Source organism: Rana temporaria, chromosome 13 (genome assembly GCF_905171775.1).
Source record: "Rana temporaria chromosome 13, aRanTem1.1, whole genome shotgun sequence".
Classification (NCBI taxonomy): Eukaryota; Metazoa; Chordata; class Amphibia; order Anura; family Ranidae; genus Rana; species Rana temporaria.
Window position 1 is genome coordinate 81,209,444 of NC_053501.1, and position 20,896 is coordinate 81,230,339.

The 20,896-nt window shown below is 42.3% G+C and overlaps 1 protein-coding gene across 1 annotated transcript in view; it reads right to left on the reverse strand.

Annotated features, from left to right (window-relative positions):
* Window positions 1-20,896, reverse strand: part of ATP6V1D (ATPase H+ transporting V1 subunit D) — a 69,150-nt gene that overhangs the window by 37,765 nt on the left and 10,489 nt on the right. The window contains exons 2-6 of the mRNA XM_040333913.1: window positions 14,720-14,837; window positions 11,310-11,389; window positions 8,773-8,840; window positions 2,665-2,709; window positions 2,458-2,561 (exon numbers count right to left, since the gene is read on the reverse strand). Coding sequence (XP_040189847.1) covers window positions 2,458-2,561; window positions 2,665-2,709; window positions 8,773-8,840; window positions 11,310-11,389; window positions 14,720-14,837 — 415 coding nt within the window. The remainder of the gene's footprint in view (window positions 1-2,457; window positions 2,562-2,664; window positions 2,710-8,772; window positions 8,841-11,309; window positions 11,390-14,719; window positions 14,838-20,896) is intronic.

Here is a 20,896-nt window from a genome sequence, read left to right on the forward strand (position 1 = left end):
CAAAATGTGACAGCGCTGAAAGCTATAAAATGGCTTGGGCAGGAAGGGGGTGAAAGTGCCCAGTATTGAAGTGGTTAACCACTTGACCCGGACCATTAGCTCTTTCACACTGAGTGCCCGTACAGGTCCGTCTGTCAGTTTTTTTTGCGGACCTGTACGGGCGCTCTGTGCGCCTCTATGGAGCCACGGATGTCAGCGCTGACATCCGACCCGCCAAAGTGTGACGGAGGAAAAACCTACTTTTCCTTTCGTCTGGCGGATCGGGTGAACACGGACATACGGTCCATGTTCATCCGATCCCCCCATAGGGAGGAGCGGAGAAAAGACAGGGCGGTCCCTGCACAGTGTGCGGGGACCGCCCTTTCATCCGCCAGCTCAGCGGGGATTAACAGAGCGATCCCCGCTGAGCGAGCGGAGGTGCACGGGGCGGATCATTACTGCTCCGTCCAGTGTGAAAGAGGCCTTATGCAGGTAAAGGACCCGGCCAGTTTTTGTGATTCGGCACTGCGTCGCTTTAACTGACAATTGCGCGGTCGCGCGATGTGGCTCCCAAACAAAATTGACGTCCTTTTTTCCCCACAAATAGAGCTTTCTTTTGGTGGCATTTGATCACCTCTCCGGTTTTTATTTTATAAACAAAAATAGAGCAACAATTTTGAAAAAAAAATATTTTTTTTTTAAACTTTTTGCTACAATAAATATCCACAAAAAAAAAAAAAAAAAAATCGCAATAAGCGTTTATCGATTGGTTTACGCAAAATTTATAGCATTTACAAAATAGGGGATCGTTTTACGGCATTTTTATTAATATTTTTTTATTTTTTATTACCAATGGCGGCGATCAGCGATTTTTTCCATGACTGCGGCATTATGGCGGACACATCGGACAATTTTGACACATTTTTGGGACCATTGTCATTTTCACAGCAAAAAGTGCTATAAAAATGCATTGTTTACTGTGAAAATAACAATTGCAGTTTAGGAGTTAACCACTAGGGGGCGCTGTAGGGGTTATGTGTCACCTATGTGTTTCTAACTGTAGGGGGGCTGGACGTGTGACGTCACTGATCGCCTTTCCCTATATCAGTGCCACTGTGAAGAACGGGGAAGGTGTGTTTACACACACCTCTCCCTGTTCTTCAGCTCCTGTGAACTATCGCGGGACACCGGCAGCGATCGGGTCCGCGGGTGCGGAGCTTCGGACTGGGTGACGGGCGCGCGCCTGCGACTGAGCACTTAAAGGGGACGAACAGGTACGTGCCTGTGCCCAGCCGTGCCATTCTGCCGATGTAAATGTGCAGGAGGCGGTCCTTAAGCGGTTAATCAGCATAGGCGTGTGCCAGGTCACAGCACAGATTTCCCCTACTGCCCTGGCCCCCCCCCCTTCCCCCCTCTCCCACCAGCTGCTGCGGGCACACAGAGGGGGATGTTTTAGAATGAGCGGGGAAGGGGCAGGTAAATATGTGATTTACTGGCACCTTTCCTTTTTGACTGAACACAGTGAGTGATCGGTAGCGTGTGTTTGAGCTTTGGGGTGCACACCCTAATCCAATAGGCTGCGCACACCTATGTTAATCAGCCTGTAATCAAAGGAATTGTCATACAGTATATGTTTTCTATTTAACTCCCCTATGTGTTTTTATATCATTTTTTAACCACTTAAGGACCTGCTCATGTATATATACGTCCTGTTTTTAAAGATGGATATCTCGGTAACGACAGCAGCTGCTGCCACAACCGAGGTATCCATCTTTAGCATGAGCGGTCCTGTAAACGATAACGGCGGTCTCCGCATCTTGAGAAAGGAGCGCGATCTGTCACACACACACACACACAAGCGCCAGCTCCGAAACGCCGTCACATTCCAGTGACATCACCGCGACTCGCGCTGCACTCCATGCCTCGCTTTCTACAGTGTCACCGTATCAGCTAGTTTTCCTGCTACACAGGCGGTTCGACACAGAGGGGCACAAGAGCATTTACAGCCTACATCTGGTGCGGAAGGACGTCACACTAGGGACTATCTTTATGATCTACATGCCGGATCTCCAAAATTTACATGTAAGTGGATGCTGTAAACCTATCATGTATTAAAGCTTTTTGTTTGTTAACCTGGAGGCGCCTTCTTTTCTTTTTTCTCTACATATGTTGGAGTTCTGCTCTCACCTCCCCCGTTTTGGAAGGCTTGCCCTGGGATCATCAGCTTTACATAGGACAGTGTCTTCCTCCTGTCTTATCATCGTTCCCTTCCACTTCCAGGTTTTTATATACATTTTTAACCCCTTGAAGGATTTGTAAAAAACGGACATACAAACTTCATTTTTTCACTGATCTTCAGCGCCACTACACCATCTTTTGTAAGCAAAATACAGGATTGTAATCAAAACCTGTGTGATCTCGGCCCAATGAAAGCCCTTATTGTTTCACAGCACACATACTTGCATTCATATCTTATACCTGCAAGGAGGCGAGTTCCACAAGCAGCTCTACAGCTTTTGCATAGTTTCTCTTTAGTTTAGCCAGCTGTTCACCACCTCTTGCTAGACCTGTCAACTCATAACCTGGCAAACAAAAAAAAATGATGCAAAAGGATGAGTGATAAGTTAGAAGAAACAAGGAGTAATTAACACATCTACATGCATAAAAAAAAAAATGAATACTCACTGTCCCCTCCTTCCTGATAATGTTCAAACACTGGTAGTGTTACACCTACAAGATTAAATAGTATTTTAATTTATCACTGTCACATTCACAATGTGCATGACCAGTTTCAATAAGCGGAAATACGTCAACTTTAATGAAGTAAAGGGTTTTAGATTTTGTATCTTAAAGTGGAATATCTCTCTCTCTCTCTCTCTCTCTCCCCCAGCCCCCCCCCCCCCTATACTTACCTGAGCCCTCAAATGTCCCGCATAGAGAATGCGCTTGATGTTGGCAAGGTCTTTTTGGCTGTTCTCGGCTCTTCATTGGATAGATTGATACCAGCACAGCCATTGGCTTGCGCTGCTGTCAATCAACTCCTATGATGTGAGGGCCGGGGCTGAGTCCCGTAGTTGGCGCTTATTGATGCCGGATACAGGACTCAGGAGCATGCCCGCAGCTAACCCCCTTGGTAGAGCACTTCTCAGAGGGGGTTAGCTGATGCGGGGAGGAGCAAAGACAGCCACAGAGGGACCCCAGAAGATGAGGCTCTGGGCCACTCTGTGCAAAACGAGCTGAACAGTGGAGGCAAGTATAACATGTTTTTTTTAAAGTGAAGCTACAACCACTTTAAATTCCTTAGTACTCTATATAGGCCATCTAACAGTTAGACCCCTTTCACACTGAAGCGTTTTTACATCGTTTTAGCGTTAAAAATAGCGCTCTCAAAACGCTCTCCATGCATCTCAATGGACCCTTTCACACAGAGTCCTGCAAGCAGCATCTTTGGAGCAGCTTTTGGGCGCTGAAAAAAAAAAAACCCACTCCAAAACGCCCCTCTCCATTGAAATGAATTGAAAAGCGCTGTAAAAACTCCTTACCCTTTCACACCGAGGCACTGCAAAAAACCCCTAAAACTTTAGGGTGTTAGCGGTGCTTTACCAGCACATTGGGATTGCAAATGAGGCTTCGCTCGAATAACGCCCCAGTGTGAAAGGGGCCTAAAGCTTTAACCAGTTCAATATGTTCACAAAAAACACACATTTTTAAATATTTTCTGCAAGAATTATAAATGCATCTGCACTTAGTTTTTTTTATAGTTCAACTGCAACGTCCCAAAAATACTTACACTTACTGCCAGTGAAAAGTGTGCCCAACGCCTTTAGAGATTTTTTTTTGTTGGCAAGTAATCTGAAAAACTATATAGTTGTTGTGCGTTTCACTTTTACATTATGAACTATTCTGTATAGATCAGCAGCATAAAATCCCTAATCCATTTAAAATTTCAGATGGTAACATTACAAGGTACAAAATGTTCAAAAGGAAGGTGGGCACTCATACAAAGCCCTGCAGATTGACTGTTTTGGGGCAGAAAGTTGATTCTAGTTGCATCTCAGTAGTAAGGAGTGGGGTGATGGGAACAGAATTGCACAATGCAAGGACAAACTCATCATACAGGTTGGCATTCTCAGCCACCTGAATTATTGGAGGGGGTGGGGTATTTAACCTTTTAATGAACACATTGATATTATTTTCCAAGGGATGCAAGGCTACTTTCACACAAGGACACCAAGCCATTATCTCTAAAGCGCCGCTAGTTTTATAAGCGCTTTTGGCCCGCTAGCAGGGTGCCTTTTACCAAAAGAAAATGGTAAAAAGTCTAGTTTTACATTCATTTAATGTCATTTATTGCAATGGGTTGGGGATTTTGAGAGCTCTAAATACAGCGCTCCCAACCCATCCCAAAGATGCTGCTTGCAGGACGTTCCGCAAGCGCAAAGCCTTAGTGTGAAAAAGACACACTGCAATGAATGAGAGGCGGTTTTCAGAGGCTAAAGCACTGGAAAACCACCTCAGTGTGAAAGTAGCCTTAGTGATTGTAATTGAAGATTCCAAATCTTTGTGGGAACATACCATTGGCACATTGATTTAAATATAAAAGGATTGTACTGCAGTAAATTAGTTCTCCCATGCCAACGGAGGGGAAGAGTGGAACAGAGCAGGGTTCCGTCACTTACAGGTACTTTGTGACATCATTTCCGTGCTGGATAGTCAGAACGAGGCTTGGATTGCACGCCAGCCCTGGAGTAGCCATTTGATATCTGCACAAGCTGAACACACTAGTGCCGGCGAGTGCAATTCTTTTTGTCATATTTTTAACACCCATTACAAATACTACACTGTTCCTTTGTTAAATCTGCCTTCCTGCAGAGTCATTTTTCTCTATGGCCAAGTACTCACGATCAAACATGTCTGATGAAACCGGTCCGCGGACCGTTTTCATCGGACATGTCTGCCCGGGGACTTCTGTTCGATGGCCGTACACACCATCGAACAGAGGTCCGCACGTAAACAATACGCGGGGCGTGTCCGCGGTGTCGATGATGCGGTGTTGCCGCGACAATGACGCGGCGACGTGGGCGGCCTGCCTTTAAAAGGCTTCCACGCATGCGTCAAAGTCATTCGACGCATGCGAGGGATGGCGGGCGGCAAGACATGTACGGTAGGTCTGTACAGACGAACGTACATGTCCGGGCGGACAGGTTTCCAGCGGACTGTTTTAAAGCAAGTCCAGGAAACAGTTGTCCGCTGGAAACCTGTCCGATCCGCCCGAAAATGGTCCGCTCGGGACTACACACGGCCAAACATGTCTGCTGAAACTGGTCTGCGGACCAGTTTCAGCAGACATGTTTGGTCGTGAGTACGGGGCCTATGAGTTTTTTACTCTAATGGAGGAATGAAGTGGAGCTTCTCATCAGAGGAATCCTAGCCATTTTGTGGTTTCACATGCCTATTTTGTCCTAACTGTAAAATGGGGTCAAACACCTCTGGTGAGTGTACATCCACCATTTGAGCACTAGCGGTGAATATGAAGAGCATCCAAGTACTGAAGCAATTTTTGCAGTTTGGACTGTTAAACTGGAATTTATCTAATTGTTATACATGTATATTGCTTTACCACATTGCCTCTTTGTTTATGGTATTTATGAGTGTATATGGCATGTATGTGAGCACTGCTCATTAATATTGGTTTATTGTAAGAAAGGTGTTTTTTTATATTTCATTTATGCATGTGTTTGCTGATATTAATCAGTGGATTTGTGAGTGTGACCTATCTCAAGCTTGTCAAAATTGTTTCCATATGGTTGTGTGTTATCTGCACAATGAGGATTTCTCTTTTTGTCTCTGTTTTTCACATGAGCTGCACAACTGGAAGATCCGATACTCACATGTGAAGCAAATCAGCTTGGAGTCTGTAGAATTTGATCACCCCATACTTATCTTTCAAGCCAGTACACAGCAGTTGCACTCAGGAGGTGTATTGTAGTTGCATGCTCAGTAGCATGCATTTGGACTAATTATTTTTATACACATGTACTGAATTTGAATAACCCATGGTTTGTGGTTCCGGTTCACATCACAGAAGTTAATACTCAGTGCATATTATTATTAATTTCGTTTTTTGTTTGACTAACATAACATATGCTGCGTTTATTATTTAGGAATTTTTTTGATGTCACATATAATTAAGTATTTAGTAGCGCTGTAGTAACATTTTTTCATTCATTTATGCATGTGAACGCCATCTTTACGTATTTGCACATTGAAAGGCTATACTTAGCTGATTCTTCAAACATCTGGAGAACCGTGCTCCACAATCAGCAATGGACTGTTCCTGCCGTTCTCACATCCAGAGCAGGTTTATGGGTGTGATAATGTCAGGAATAGAGCTGCACGATTAATTGTCAAGAATCATTATCGCAATCTTTTTCCGTTGCAATTCTTGACACAGGGTTTCACAATCTTTGACATGAAAATAATTTTCTCTCTGCACTTTGATATGCAAAGAATTTCCTCTCTGCTCTCAGCCAAAAGTCAAAGGGGCAGATCCACAAAGAGAATACGCCGGCGTATCTAGTGATACGCCGGCGTACTTTCAAATTTCCTGCGTCGTATCTTTGTTTTGAATCCTCAAAACAAGATACGACGGCATCTGGGTTAGATCCGACAGGCGTACGTCTTCGTACGCCTTCGGATCTTAGATGCAATCATTCGGCGTCCGCTGGGTGGTGTTCCCGTCGTATTCCGCTTTGAGTATGCAAATTAGCTATTTCCGACGATCCACGAACGTACGAGCGGCCGTCGCATTCTTTTACGTCGTTTCCTTTCGGCTTATAGTTAAAGCTGCCATTTGGTGGCATACGCAATGTTAAGTATGGCCGTTGTTCCCGCGTCGAATTTGAAAATATTTTATTTTGTTTGCGCAAGTCGTCCGGGAATGGGGCTGGACGTAATTTACGTCCACGTCAAAACAATGACGTCCTTGCAACGTCATTTAGCACAATGCACGGCGGGAAATTTAAGGACGGCGCATGCGCCGTTCGTTCGGCGCGGGGACGCGCTTCATTTAAATGAAACACGCCCCCTACTCGCCGATTTGAATTACACGCCGTTACGCCGCGAGAGATACACTACGCCGCCGTGACTTACGGCACAAATTCTTTGTGGATTCAAAAGATTAAAAAAGTAAGTTACAGCGGCGTAGCCTATCTCACATACGCTGCGCCCATGCAATTGTACGAGGATCTGCCCCACAGTCTGGGCAATCTGCCAAGTCTGGGCAGCCTGCCAAGTTTTGAAAACATTCTTTATTAGTGGAAAGTTAAGTCTAAACATTGTATCACATTGACTTCTGTATGTAAATTAGGAACGTTTAACCACTTAAACACCAAACCTTTTTCTGACAGCTCTTTTCAAGTTAAAATATTTTTTTTTTGCTAGAAAATTACTTAGAACCCCCAAACATTATATCATTTTTTTAGTAGAGACCCTAGAGAATAAAATGGCGGTTGTTGCAATATTTTATGTTGCACTGTATTTGCGCAGCAGTCTTTTTAAATGCAATTTTTTGGGAAAAAATTACTTTAATGAATAAAAAAAATAAAAATAAAAAAAAGCCAGCCAGTAAAGTTATCCCATTTTTTTTTTGTATAAAATGTAAAAGATTTTACGCTGTGAGAATTGTGATCTTCATTCTAAGCAAAAAATCGCGATTCTCATTTTGGCCAGAATCGTGCAGCTCTAGTCAGGAACAGTCCATTCACAAGACTGCTAGCGTGCGGGTGAGGTCAGCAGGGACCAGTCTTGCGCTCAGGGGATCCGCGGAATAGGCAAGTATATATCCGCTCTGCAATCCCTAGACTAAAACAAGCCTAGCCCCACTGCATAAGAAAATAAAAATCTTTAACAGTCCTGCAAGTTTTCATTTCAAAATGCTGTATTCCGTACATTCTGATTTACTTCTTCAGCCAAGCAAGCGTTGATCCTGAGATACACATTAATTAATGGGTAAATCAGAAGACACTGGGCCAGATTCATGTAGATCAGCGGATCTTTAGATCCGCCAGATCTACCTGTTTTACGATCCGCCGGTGCAATTTAGCGAGGCTAGTGCATGATTCATAAAGCACTTACCTCGCAAATTGCACCGTCGGATCCTAACTGCGCATGCGCCGCCGTCGAAAAAGCCCAGTGCGCATGCTCCAAATGTCGCTAGGACGTCATTGTTTTCGGCGGCTAGGTTACTTACGGCCATCCGTATTCCCGACGTACTTGCGCAAACGACGTAACAAATTTAAAACTCGGCGCGGGAACGTCGGCCATACTTAACATTAGCTACCCCTCATATTAGCAGGGGTAGCTATCCGCCGGAAAAAGCCGAACGCAAACAACGTTGAAAAAGAGCGACGGGCGGGCGTACGGACGTAAATCGCCGGTTCTCCTCATTTGCATATGCGACGTGTAAAAAAAAAAGCCACGACACCTAGCGGCCGGCGGGAGATTACAGCGTAAGATTCGACTGGTGTAAGTCACTTACACCAGTCGGATCTAAGGGAGATCTATGCGGAACTGATTCTTATGAATCAGTCGCATAGCTCCGACCGTGGGATCTCACAGATCCGACCGTCGGCTCTCTCAGGAGATCCGCCGTCGTATCTCTTGATGAATCTGCCCCTGTACCACCAAATTAATTTAAAGAATAAAATATGCAAAAGTAATGGAGTATTTGAGGCCCACTATCACTGGAATAATTTAACCAAAGATTTTACAAAAATAAAGAAAACAGTTTACCTGCAACATTGTCTCTCTTAGCTCTAACCTTCACTTGTGCTTTGTTCACATTCTGAATAATAGTTGTACTGTTTGGGAAAAATAATTTGCATTATAATTATAGTGATTTGACACGCATCGTGATGTACCAACATCCCAAATAAAAGGAATATACATCACAAAAACATTACCCATGTGACTTTTAAAAGGTAAATGATCAAAATTTCTTTAAAATTCATTCATATTTTATTGATACAAAAATTTATTAAAAAATAAAAAAACACTGGCTGATTTAATACTATTTGTAGTGTTTTACATATTGACAACATATTATCTAAAAAGTTTATATTGTCACATGTTTTCACACCATGATAATCTTTAAAGGATAAGTTCACCTGTGGGAACATGTTACATTCCATCCATTTTAAGGGTGGAACATGCAACATGTTACCAATGCTGCAGCTACTGCCCAATCCTCCCTCCCTATGACAGCAGTAGAGGGAGGAGTTCCCCATACTAGCTGAAAGTTTTTTAAATCAGCGCCCAGACAGCCGCATCATTCATACAACGAGCTCTGTGTGTGAATAAACTACAAGTGCCGACATCCTTTGAGGATGTTGGCTTGCAGTTCTTAAAGAGGAAGTAAACCCTGATGGGGTTTACTTCCTCTATGTCTCCCTGCAAAGGTAAAGCATAATGGGCTACTATTTATCGCATAGTAGCCCATTATGTGACACTTACCTACAGGAGAAGTCCGCAATGTCACAGTCTTCCTCCATGGCAGCGAGCATCCATTCTTCATCCCTCTTCTTCCGGGGGCCGCAAACCCCGGCTCTGTGACTGGCCAGAGTAGCGCGACGTCACTCTAGCGCATGCGTGCGGGAGCCGCCTTTAACGGCATGACCCCGGCTTGAATCGGCACAGAGTGCCCTTTCAAGACGGTGCATGCACCGTTGAAGGCGTCGCTCTGGGAAATTGCAAATATCTCAGAGACTGCGTAGGTCTCGGAGATATTGCAAGCACCTACAGGTAAGCCTTAATCTAGGCTTACCTGTAGTTGCAAGTTCTCCCTGAGGGTTTACAACCACGTTAATGAACTACCACGGCACTGTGGAGCACCATTGTAGTTCATCGATTCTTCCTGTCAGTGTATCCTCTAGCCTGTACGGGCACACAGATACACCGACAGGTCTGCAGCAGACCTGCATGGCATCAGTGATCTGTTAATTGCTGGTGCAATGCTTTACAGGCTCCAAAAATGCACATTTTTTTTATCTGTAAAAAAAAAAAAAAAAAATGTGCATTTTTTTATGTGAACTTAGCCTTTTACAACAAATAGGAAGGGACATAATAAAGTTTACCTGTCGGTAAAATTAGTATCTTCTAATTGTGCACTGCTCTTTTGGCAGCTGGTGACGTCACCATACCCATTCCTTCAGAGCACCGTGCCATAGCTACCAAGCATGAAGTCATCGCGCTCAGCCATTCAAGCTGCCGGAGCCTTAAACTGGGTGAAGATATAAGCCGTGTCAGCACAGCTGGAAGGCTTGTTGTAAGGCAAGTATTTCATAATGTGCTAGTATGCAATATATACTAGCACATTGTGCCCTTGCCCTGCAGGGGATTTTTTTATTTTAAATGCCGTGGTTTACTACTGCATTTACTAGACAGGTCAATTTACTGGATACATTTTCCACCACATAAATATGTACAATGCTGTACTCAAATGCTGCCCTCAATGCTGCCCTCAAATTCCACTCTACAGTTTGGCACAGAGATACTAGAAAGCATAAAGCTGGCTATACAGAAATGTAAGAATGTTTGATTTTTTTGTTTGTTTTTGACCTCACTGGCAAGAAAATGCAAGGAGCAAGATGGAAATTTTCTTTCACATTAATTTCTAACAGAGTATGTGGTTTTTGTTCAGTAAAGTCTATTTGTTCGAAAGTATTTTAAAATTGAGTTTGCTTTCAGTTTTCAAACAACATTTATCAAGCTGTTGAATGTAATGTACACATTTTTTGATTGAAAATATACTAGTGTAAAGCCAGCTTAAAGGGCTACTAAACCCACAACAGTAAATTCAGTCTGTATATGCAGTAAAGTATGCTTGTTATACTTACCTAAGGAATTAATCCTCTGCATTGTGTAAATGGCTGTTTGATCCTGTATTCTCTCATCCTTCCCTTCTTCCACAGTCCCCAAACCATCTGCTGATAGAACTGAGCCTTGGGGCACCATGCACATGCTCAGTTTGCTTTGTATTGCTAGAGAGTTTTTTTTCCCTTTGGAAGTGTGCATGTGATCAGCACAGGGTCAATCACAGTTAGAGTAGAATGAAAACTCCTTCTACAAAGCTTTTACCGGACACTGATAGAAGTCATAAGACTGCTATATACTGCTAATGAGAAAAGGTATTTAGCAGTATATATTTACTAACGTAATTGCATTTCCATGTTCTGTGTACTATGGGAGACCAGATATAGTGAATGCAGGGTCCTGGGTTTAGTAACATTTTAACTTAATATTGTTATATCTTTATTCTTTGCATTGCTTACCTGAAATCCCCTGCTGTAAATTTGGCTTCAGCTAGTGAGAAAGCAGCTTCTCTCATTACCTCTCCCATTAGCATCTTGGTCTACAACAAAAATATCAGCGATTATAAGTTACACACAAGATATTTTGCTTAGTATTGGATACACTGGTGTGGTGATGGTAGGGATCCTTGCTCTCTTTGTCTGTCCTGGAGCAGCTGTGTGAAAGTGCCCAAAAATAAATTGCCTGAACACGAATAGCATAGCATACTAGCTCATTATGCATTAATTACCTGAAATCGAAGTCCCCACAGTGATGCTCGTTCTTCTCCTCCAACTTTCCCAGAGTGTCTTCCTCGTATCGCAGCTCTGTGACTGGCCGGAGCCGCGATGACGTCACTCCCGCACATGTGCGTAGGTGCCACCACTAACGGCATGATCGCTGTTAGTAACGGCACGCTCAGTGCGCCATAATCTACGGCGCATGCGCCGTAGACATCGGTGCATGTCTTTTGGAAATCTCTCCTAAACCGTGTAGTTTTAGGAGATATTTCTTGCACCTACAGGTAAGCCTTAATCTAGGCTTACCTGTAGGTCCAAGTGGTCTGTAAGGGTTTACAACCACTTTAACATGGATTGTTTGAGGATTTGCATTTTTGTTTATTGTGAAGCAAAAACAAAATGGGACAAAATAACGGAAAAAGTCAGTGTGCATAACTATTCACCCCCCTAAAGTAAATTCTTTGTAGAGCCACCATTTGCGGCCATCACAGCCCCAAGTCACTTTGGATAAGTCTCTATGAGCTTGCCACATCTTACCACTGGGATTTTTGCCCATTCCTTTTTGCAAAACTGCTCCAGCTTCTTCAAGTTGGATGGTTTGCGCTTGTGAACAGCAATCTTTACGTCTGACCACAGATTTTCTATTGGATTGAGGTCTGGACTACTGACTAGGCGTTTCCAACACATTTACATGTTTCCCCTTAAACCACTCAAGTGTTGCTTTAGCAGTGTGTTTGGGGTCATTATCCTGCAGGAAGGTGACCCTCCGTCCTAGTCTTAAATCACACACAGAGTGGTACAGGTTTTGCTCAAGAATATCCCTGTATTTAGCACCATCTATCTTTCCCTCAACTGCTGAAAAACATCCCCACAGCATGATGCTGCCACCACCATGTTTCACTGGCGTTCGTTCTTTGGGTGATGTGATGTGTTGGGTTTGCGCGTTTTCTTTGATGGCCAAAAGTTTAATTTTAGTATCATCAGACCAGAGCACCTTCCTCCATACATTTTGGGAGTCTCCCACACATGCCTTTTCGCAAACTCAAAACATGCCATTTTTTCCTGAAAGCAATGGCTTCCTTCTGGCCACTCTGCCATAAAGCCATAGAGCGTTTGTTATTGTCGTCCTATGTACAGATACTTCAGGCTCTGCAGCTCCTCCAGGGGTAACCTTAGGTCTCTGTGCTGCCTCTCTGATTAATGCCCTCCTTGCCCGCTCCATGAGTTTTTGTGTGCGGCTGTCTCTTGGCATGTTTGCTGTTGTGCTATGTTCTTTCCATTTGGTTATCATAGATTTGATGGTGCTCCTAGGGATCATCAAAAATGTGTATATTTTCTTTTTATGACCTATCCCTGACCTGTACTTCGCAACAACATTGTCCCTTACTTGTTTGGAGAGTTCCTTGGTCTTCATGGCAGTGTTTGGTTAGTGGTGCCTCTTGCTTAGGTGTTGCAGCCTCTGGGGCCTTTCAAAAAGGTGTTTATATGTAATGACAGATCATGTGACACTTAGATTGCACACAGGTGGACATCAATTCACCAATTATGTGACTTCTGAAGGTAATTGGTTGCACCGGAGCTTTTATGGGCTTCATAACCAAGGGGGTGAATACATACGCACATGCCAATTATCAGTTTTTGTTATTTCTGAAAAATTGTTTCATGTGTGTATATTTATATATATATATATATATATATATATATATATATATATATATATATATATATATATATATATATATATATATATATATATATATATATATATTTTATTTCTAATTTTGCTTCACCATAACCTCTGTAAAAAAAAATAATAAGTTAGCTTGACAACTTGAGGAGTTTTCCCTTAGTCAATCACAATTTTTTTTATCCAATGCTAGTTTTATGGTCCTCCTGGTCTTCACACAGTCCCCTGTGAAACACAATAGTCTAACTAGGTGCAGCACAGTGGTACACCACTGAGTAGCACTTTCGCCTAGCAGCAAAAGGGTCGCTGGTTCTAATCCTGACCACGACACCATCTGCCTGGAGTTTGCATGTTCTCCCTGTGCCTGAGTGGGTTTCCTGCGGGTACTCCGGTTTCCTCCCACACTCCAAAGACATGCTGGTAGGTAAATTGGATCTTGTCCAAATTGGCCCAGTATATCTGTGTGTATGACTGTGTGTCCCAAGCGTGTCGAGATCCTACAGGGCAAAATGACCGCACCAGCCAAGCAGACACTGGCTGGAAAAAGTGACTAGAAGCGATTCAGTTCGCATGTGTAGCGCTATACAAGTCATTCATTACTATTGTGTAATAATCCATCACATATAATTCAGATAAAAAAAAAAAAAACATTGAAATACATTACAGCCTTTAACACAATAGGTAAAAAGCCAAGGGTGTGAATACTTTTGCAAGGCACTATATGTCTGGTAAAATGTTGTCAGCAAGACTGGAAGCGGTAGGAAATATTTCTAATGGAGCCTGGGATAGCAGTAAAAACCTTAAAGTGTTTGTGACCCCAGCATTTCATATTACTGATATGTGCCTGCTGCACCATGTACTTGTATGGTACAGTATCCTGTTCTATTTATATTGCTTCCTTTGTGTGAAATCCCTGGTGTTACTGCTATTCCCTCTGCTTTCCCATTAGTAACTGACCAAACTAAGCAAGAGAGCACACAGTGGTCAGTTTTCTAGCTATGCTGGGAACTCAGCCTGCTCTCTTCCAATGATCAGACTTGTCCTGACATACCCTTCCTGCACAGCCATTTACTGGAGAGTTGGGTGTAATGCTGCTTCTCTTCTCCCAGCTTTATGTAGCCGAGAAACAGAGATTTTTTTTTTTTTTTTTTAATAAGTGAAAACAAAGGGGGGGGGGGGGGAGAATGTATCTATACATTTTTTTCCTCTCTTTTCTCTTTTTCTCCCTCTCCATTTGTTTTGCCTTTCATTTCATTTTCAAATTGAATGGGTTTGTTTTACAAGGTGATCGTTTACTATCACTTTAAAGAGATCCTGACACTTCTATGCGCCATCCAAAATGTTTAAATATAAGATATTAGGCTTGACATATGCTTTAACCTAGAACCTCTGCTACTACATAAATGCTGTATTACATTGTTATAGAGATGGATAGCAAATAAATATTTTTTTCCCAAAACTATACCTCAATAATTTTTTTTAGGATCTGTCGGAAACGTAGGGTTAAGGCATCAGACTTTTTCTTAAGAAGGTTGCGTCCTGTCTGGGCACCTTTCAGACGAGCTTTCATGATGGTCTGGGCCCTTAAGATAGAATACAAATAAGGGTATTACTGGTAGTTAATAAACAAGGCTGAGTTAGTGAGACCAACATTGCAGATGGCTAACCGTGTCAAATAGGATTGGGAAAAACAATTATTCAGATCATTTAATAAGGCTTTTTTTTTTTGCTGTTCCTTCATCATTATGAAATACAAACATGTACACTAGCAGCTCCTAAACACAACTTCATAAAAGCCTATGGGGGTTATTTACAAAAGGCAAATTCACTTTGCTCTACAAGTGCAAAGTGCACTTGAAATTGCATTTGGGTGTGAAGTCGCTGTAGATCCAAGGGGGACAAGAAAAAGAAAAAAAAACAGCATTCTAGCTTGCAGATGATTGGATAATAAAATCAGTAGAGCTTTCCCTCATTTCAGATCTACCCCTCAGATTTACACCGGCTGCTATTCCAAGTGCACTTTGCAATTGTAGTGCAAAGCAGATGTGTCCATGTACACATAGCCTTTTTGGATTGTTTGGGAGCCGCCTTGGTTAAAGGAGGTTCAACCTCCCTCTCCTGAACGCAGAAGAAATGCGATTTTGCCACGGTAAAAGTAGTTTAATAGGTAGATTCGGTAAGAGTTAGGCCAGCTTATCAGTAGATAAGCGGACCTAACTCAGAATCTACGCCGACCTAAGTTTAAGCGTATGCTCATACAGAGATACGCTTAAACCCAAGATACGACGGCTTGCGCCGTCCTATCTTAGTTTGCAATATTTTGGATGGCCGCTAGGTGGCGCTTCCATTGCGGTCGGCGTAGATTATGTAAATCAGTTTGTACACCGATTCCTGAACGTACGTCCGCCCGCCGCCGCCGATTTACGCCGTTTCCTTAAGGGCTTAGGCGGCCTAAAGTTATTCCACCTATGAGGTGGAATAACAATGTTAAAGTATGGCCGCCGTTCCCGCCGCAAGGTTCAAATTTTTTTAGGTCATTTGCGCAAGTCGTCCGCAAATCGGGAGTTACGTCGTTTACGTCCACGTCGAAATCAATAGGCCCGTACGGCGTACTTAGCCGCAATTCGCACTGGAAAATGTAGGCGCCCGGCGCATGCGCAGTAGCATAAAAAAAAAGTCAAAAACGTGAGGTCAAGCCTCATTGCCATTAAACACGCCCCCCTACAAACCATTTGAATTAGGCGCCCTTATGCCCGCCGCGATTACACTACGCCGCCCTAAGTAAGGAGGTAAGTGCTTTGAGAATCATGTACTTGCCTCTCTTACTTAAGGCGGCGTAGTGTAAACACGCTAGGCTACGCCATCTTAACATTGCGCGGCCGTACCTGAATCTACCTATAAGTGTACATGAAGCCTAAAGGCCCTGTTTACATCTGCACGATTTTCTGCTTGAAGCTTGTAGCTCTAAAACACTCAAAATGCCAAATTCCATTAATTTCAAATGACCCCTGTTCACATATGAGTGTTCCGTCGCCTGAAGCAAATTGCCTGAATCTCAAATGAGTACATGAGCTTCTTTTTGGCAGATTAAAAGCATTTTTGGACCCATATACTTCAATCGAAATGTATAAATATAAAATTGCGCTAGATGGTCAAAATTAAAAACTACATATGAAGAACCAAATGTACATTGACCAGTACACCAATGGTGTTAGTCTCCACCATTCATCACCTCGTGCAACAATGCCTCCACCAAAAGCTGAAAAAAAAAAAAAAAAAAAAAAAAAAAAAAGGACCTGTGGACCCCTCATTACAAAGGGTCACTCTGCGCTTATGGCTTATAACCCAGCCTCTCTTCAAATCGCAAGGCTCCCCTGTACTCGTGGAGTCAGTGGGATGAACGTGAAGGTCACCAAGAAAACAGAAAGCTCCACACAGTATAAAATCCTTCATACGTTTATTAAGCTAATAAAATGTTGCATTTACAACAGCAATAAAAAAAAATAGCGATGATAGATCATAGGTGATAGTAAACAGTTCTCTCAGTGCACCTTCCACCAGAAAAACTTCAGAATTCCACCTTGTGAAGCACACTCCCCCAGGAGGTCAAACTCACCAGAAACCTCTTAAGAGACATACGTCATAAAACACAAGAATAGTTGCACATAGCGTAATCCTGTTTATTAAAGGACAAACTCCCGATACATCAAAAGGACCCCTTTATACTAACCATGTACACAATAAATAAAACAAGCAAAATGTGTGACACCGCAATCGCTTCCTGGTAAGGGATGAGCTAATGGTGGAGTGCAGGCGTCACTTCCAGGATGTCGTGCGGACTGACGCGTTTCGTCATATTTGACTTTAACAGAGGGCATGACCGCACGACATCACAATGGGCTTAAATCCCCCCATCCCCAGCGCATTGGCCAAATCATACGCCTATAGCAACAGATGACAGTTGGTGGTCAGTGAAGCATGATTCAACGCCGTCGGCTCAATACACAAACTAATGTAAAAACATACAGCCTCCAATATAATGTACTCTTTTTTTTTTTTAAAACAATAGACACCATGAGCAATCAAATGATTACACATATGAGTGTATACATGTAATGGTGACAAATTAATTGTAATATAAAACATAAGACTACAATTCAGATCATCCCTTATAGGAGCACAATATATGTACAATCCCATATCTATTAATCCAATATGCAATCAAAATATATATATATAAAAAAAAACACATGGTGATAGATCCTCCATGCAGACCTTCCTCCTTTTGGGACAGGGATGGTTTCTATGCATGTAGGAAATGCTGTGCATGTAAAGAACTTAATAGACCAATGAGAGCTCTCGATTTATGTCCACATCCAATAATAAAGAATTTAGAATGAAGGAGTTCATTACATGCAATACAGCATATGTGGTATATGCCCTCCAGTGTCCGTGCGGGTTGATCTATATAGGTCGTACGAAAAGACTACTGAGAATACGGATTGCAGAACATATAGCCAACATTAAAATAGGTTTTAAAGATCATAACGCGTCATTACATTTTAAAATTCACCATAACCAGGACCCTTCTGGGTTAAGATTTGGGGGTATTGACCATTTAAAACCTTATTGGAGAGGTTCAAATCTAGTGAGAGTTATCTAAAACGTGAGACTTAGTGGATCTTTTTGGTGGATACATTATTGCCGAAAGGGGTAAATGTCGATTAAGAGCCGGTTCACACTGGGGCGACCTGGGATCAGACTTCAAGTCGCCCCAAGTTGTGTGGTCGACTTGGGGCGAAAATGAATGGAAGTGAATGGGAGCGGTCTTAATGTACACTACTGAAGTCGCTCCGACTTCAGAAAAGGTTGCTGTACTACTTCAATCCGACTTCTAGGCAACGTGTATCCATTGATTTCAATGGATGTGGCCTCAGAAGTCGGATCATGTCATTTTGTAATCCAATTTACTGTTACAGCGGGGCAAGCAAAATGTATACACAACATTTTTAATAATCTTTTAGTATCGGACAACCTTGTAAAGGGGGATGCAGAATTAAGTCGCATTGTCATGCAAGTTTTTTAGTATACTCTTTATAAATGTAACTGTAAACCCACCCTACTGGTTTCTACCATAATTAGCTTGCCAACACTGGCAGTGAACTGGATCGAGTTAAGTCAGGAAATTCTGCGTCTTTGTTTGTGGCTAAACACTGCTTGTTTTTACAGAGTAAAAAGACATACCTCCTGCCAACCAAAAAATTCAAGGGATGAACACATATACAGAATATATAATATACATTTAAATATGTAAATTAAAATATATGGGAAAATAAATGTGTTTTTTTTACTGAAATAACTAAACTCCAGAATAAAAAAAAAAGAAAAGCTAAATATAGTGTACTGTATGTAAGATTTAGCAACAAATGAGTATATCATATAATTTGGTGGGCAAATCAAAAGCCAATTCCTGCACATACTGTATAATGGCCCGTACACACGGATTCGAATATCGTACAAAAAATGTCATCCGAGGAAGAATCGTCCGATAATTAGATCGTTCGTACAGAGCCGATCATGACAGTTCATCCAAACTTATTTTATCGGACATGCACGAAAATTTCTCATACGGTATCAGATTGTACGATTTTTGTTTAGTCAGTACAGTTGTCGTCCGAAAATACAATACAAATACATTACAACACATGACATCACTTCCGATTTTTTTTTCTCTCATATGAGAATTTTTGTAAATTTAATAACCTATTTAATTTCTACTTGCGACTATTAAAAGGAACACTAAAGGTTTGTTTTTTATTAGATCAATCGATTGCTGTAAGCTAGAGCATTTTAATATCACTTACCTTGTTTTTCCTTTTGACCTCCAAAAAAAAAGGTAATCCAGGTTTGAAAATGCCATTTCCTGTCACTCCTCTTCTTGCTTTCCACCAGCATCTGAGCTGTTTTGCATGGTGGAAAGCAGAATTTGCTCACCCCCTCCCTATGACTACAGCTCTGCCTGAAGATGCTCTCTTATCCCTCACAGGCATGGAGACTAAGCCTAATGGGAACTGTAGCTCCCATTAGGCCGTGATGTAGCAAGAATGAATGTGCACCGCAAACCAGGAAGTCAGTGAGAATAACGATTCAGGAGTGCTGGAGGTGAATAAAACAGCTCGATTTCCACAGGTATCAAACTAGTTATAATGCAAAACATTACTTTTTACTTTATCAGCTACTGTCAGACTTTAATTTAAGAGGAAATAATTTTTGTCTTTACAACCCCTTTAAGTGAAAAAAGTTGTACGATCTGTCGTATGATATTCGGATTGTGTGCAGAAGGCTGCTCTTCAACTTGCCAAGGGATTTAGGTTTCTGTTCATCCTATTCTGAGATTTACACTACCCCATCACACAACACAGCCAGGTGGAAGACACTAGTTCTAGTTACAGCCCAACTACAAGGAAAATAAAATTTGCGGGGATGCCCCTGCACTGCAAAGGTTAAGTGTTTGTTTAGGTCTAGTGGACAGAAAAGGACGTTTTTCTTATTCGATTCTCCACTCCCCGAGCAGCAGGCGCTCCTCTATGCTCCAGCGGTGTACTGTTCCCTGGCATCCTCATGTTCAATGAAGGGCTATGAATCCAGCATTGATCTCGATGATGTCAAAGAAGACCTGTGACCACCACCATAGACAAGAACAGGCTTTGGGGACATCTGTCATGTGTCCTGCTCTGCTCTCACCTTGAAGTGTGGGGGAAATCCCACTGCAGGGAAGCATTTTTACTTTCAGCTTTAACTGCTTCTCTACCAGGGCAACGGACACTGACACTTTGTTGGGAACCAGTGACACTAATACAGTGAGCAGTGCTAAAAATGTTCTGCCTGTGTAACAAATGATCAGCGGGTGCCTGCGGACATCAGCTCCTGCTGTGCATAATCACAGCGGGAGTGAGCCACCGGGAGCACGGATTCGTGCCCGCTACCCACAAGTGCGGGATCACACATACATATACATACATACACATATATATATATATATATATATATATATATATATATATATATATATATATATACACACACATATACACACACACATACACATACATACATACATACATACAAACACACACACCTGATCCTGCGCACAGCCGCTTCCCTGTAGCAGTAAAACTGCTAAACTGCTATAGGGCATTAGCAAGTGGTTACGTTGTGTGCATTTTGTCTTCCTGGAATTCAGTCAAGTCAACCGATATTTCAATTATGAGTAGATGCAGATGTGCAGAATTACTCACTGGTTTGTTAAATCAATAGGATACCCCCAATGGCAAGATGTTCTTGCTTGTGATGACAACTGAATCTCAATTGTCCAACAGCATAACAAATGGCTAAAAGCAAAAAATTACATATGACAGGGCTCAACAAATCCCGGTCGCCAGGGCGACTAGAAATAGGGTCCTGGCAAATTGGCTTGGAAGGGGCTTTTTTTTTGTGTGAGCTGGTGCCATCTGGTGGTGAGCCGTTGGTATTACAAGTTAAGCATTACAAGTTAACAGCAATTCTAATGTTGATGGAGTGAGTATTACCGCGCTTACCACAAGAGTGGGGGAATGGGGAAAAGGGGAGGGGTACAGCTGCT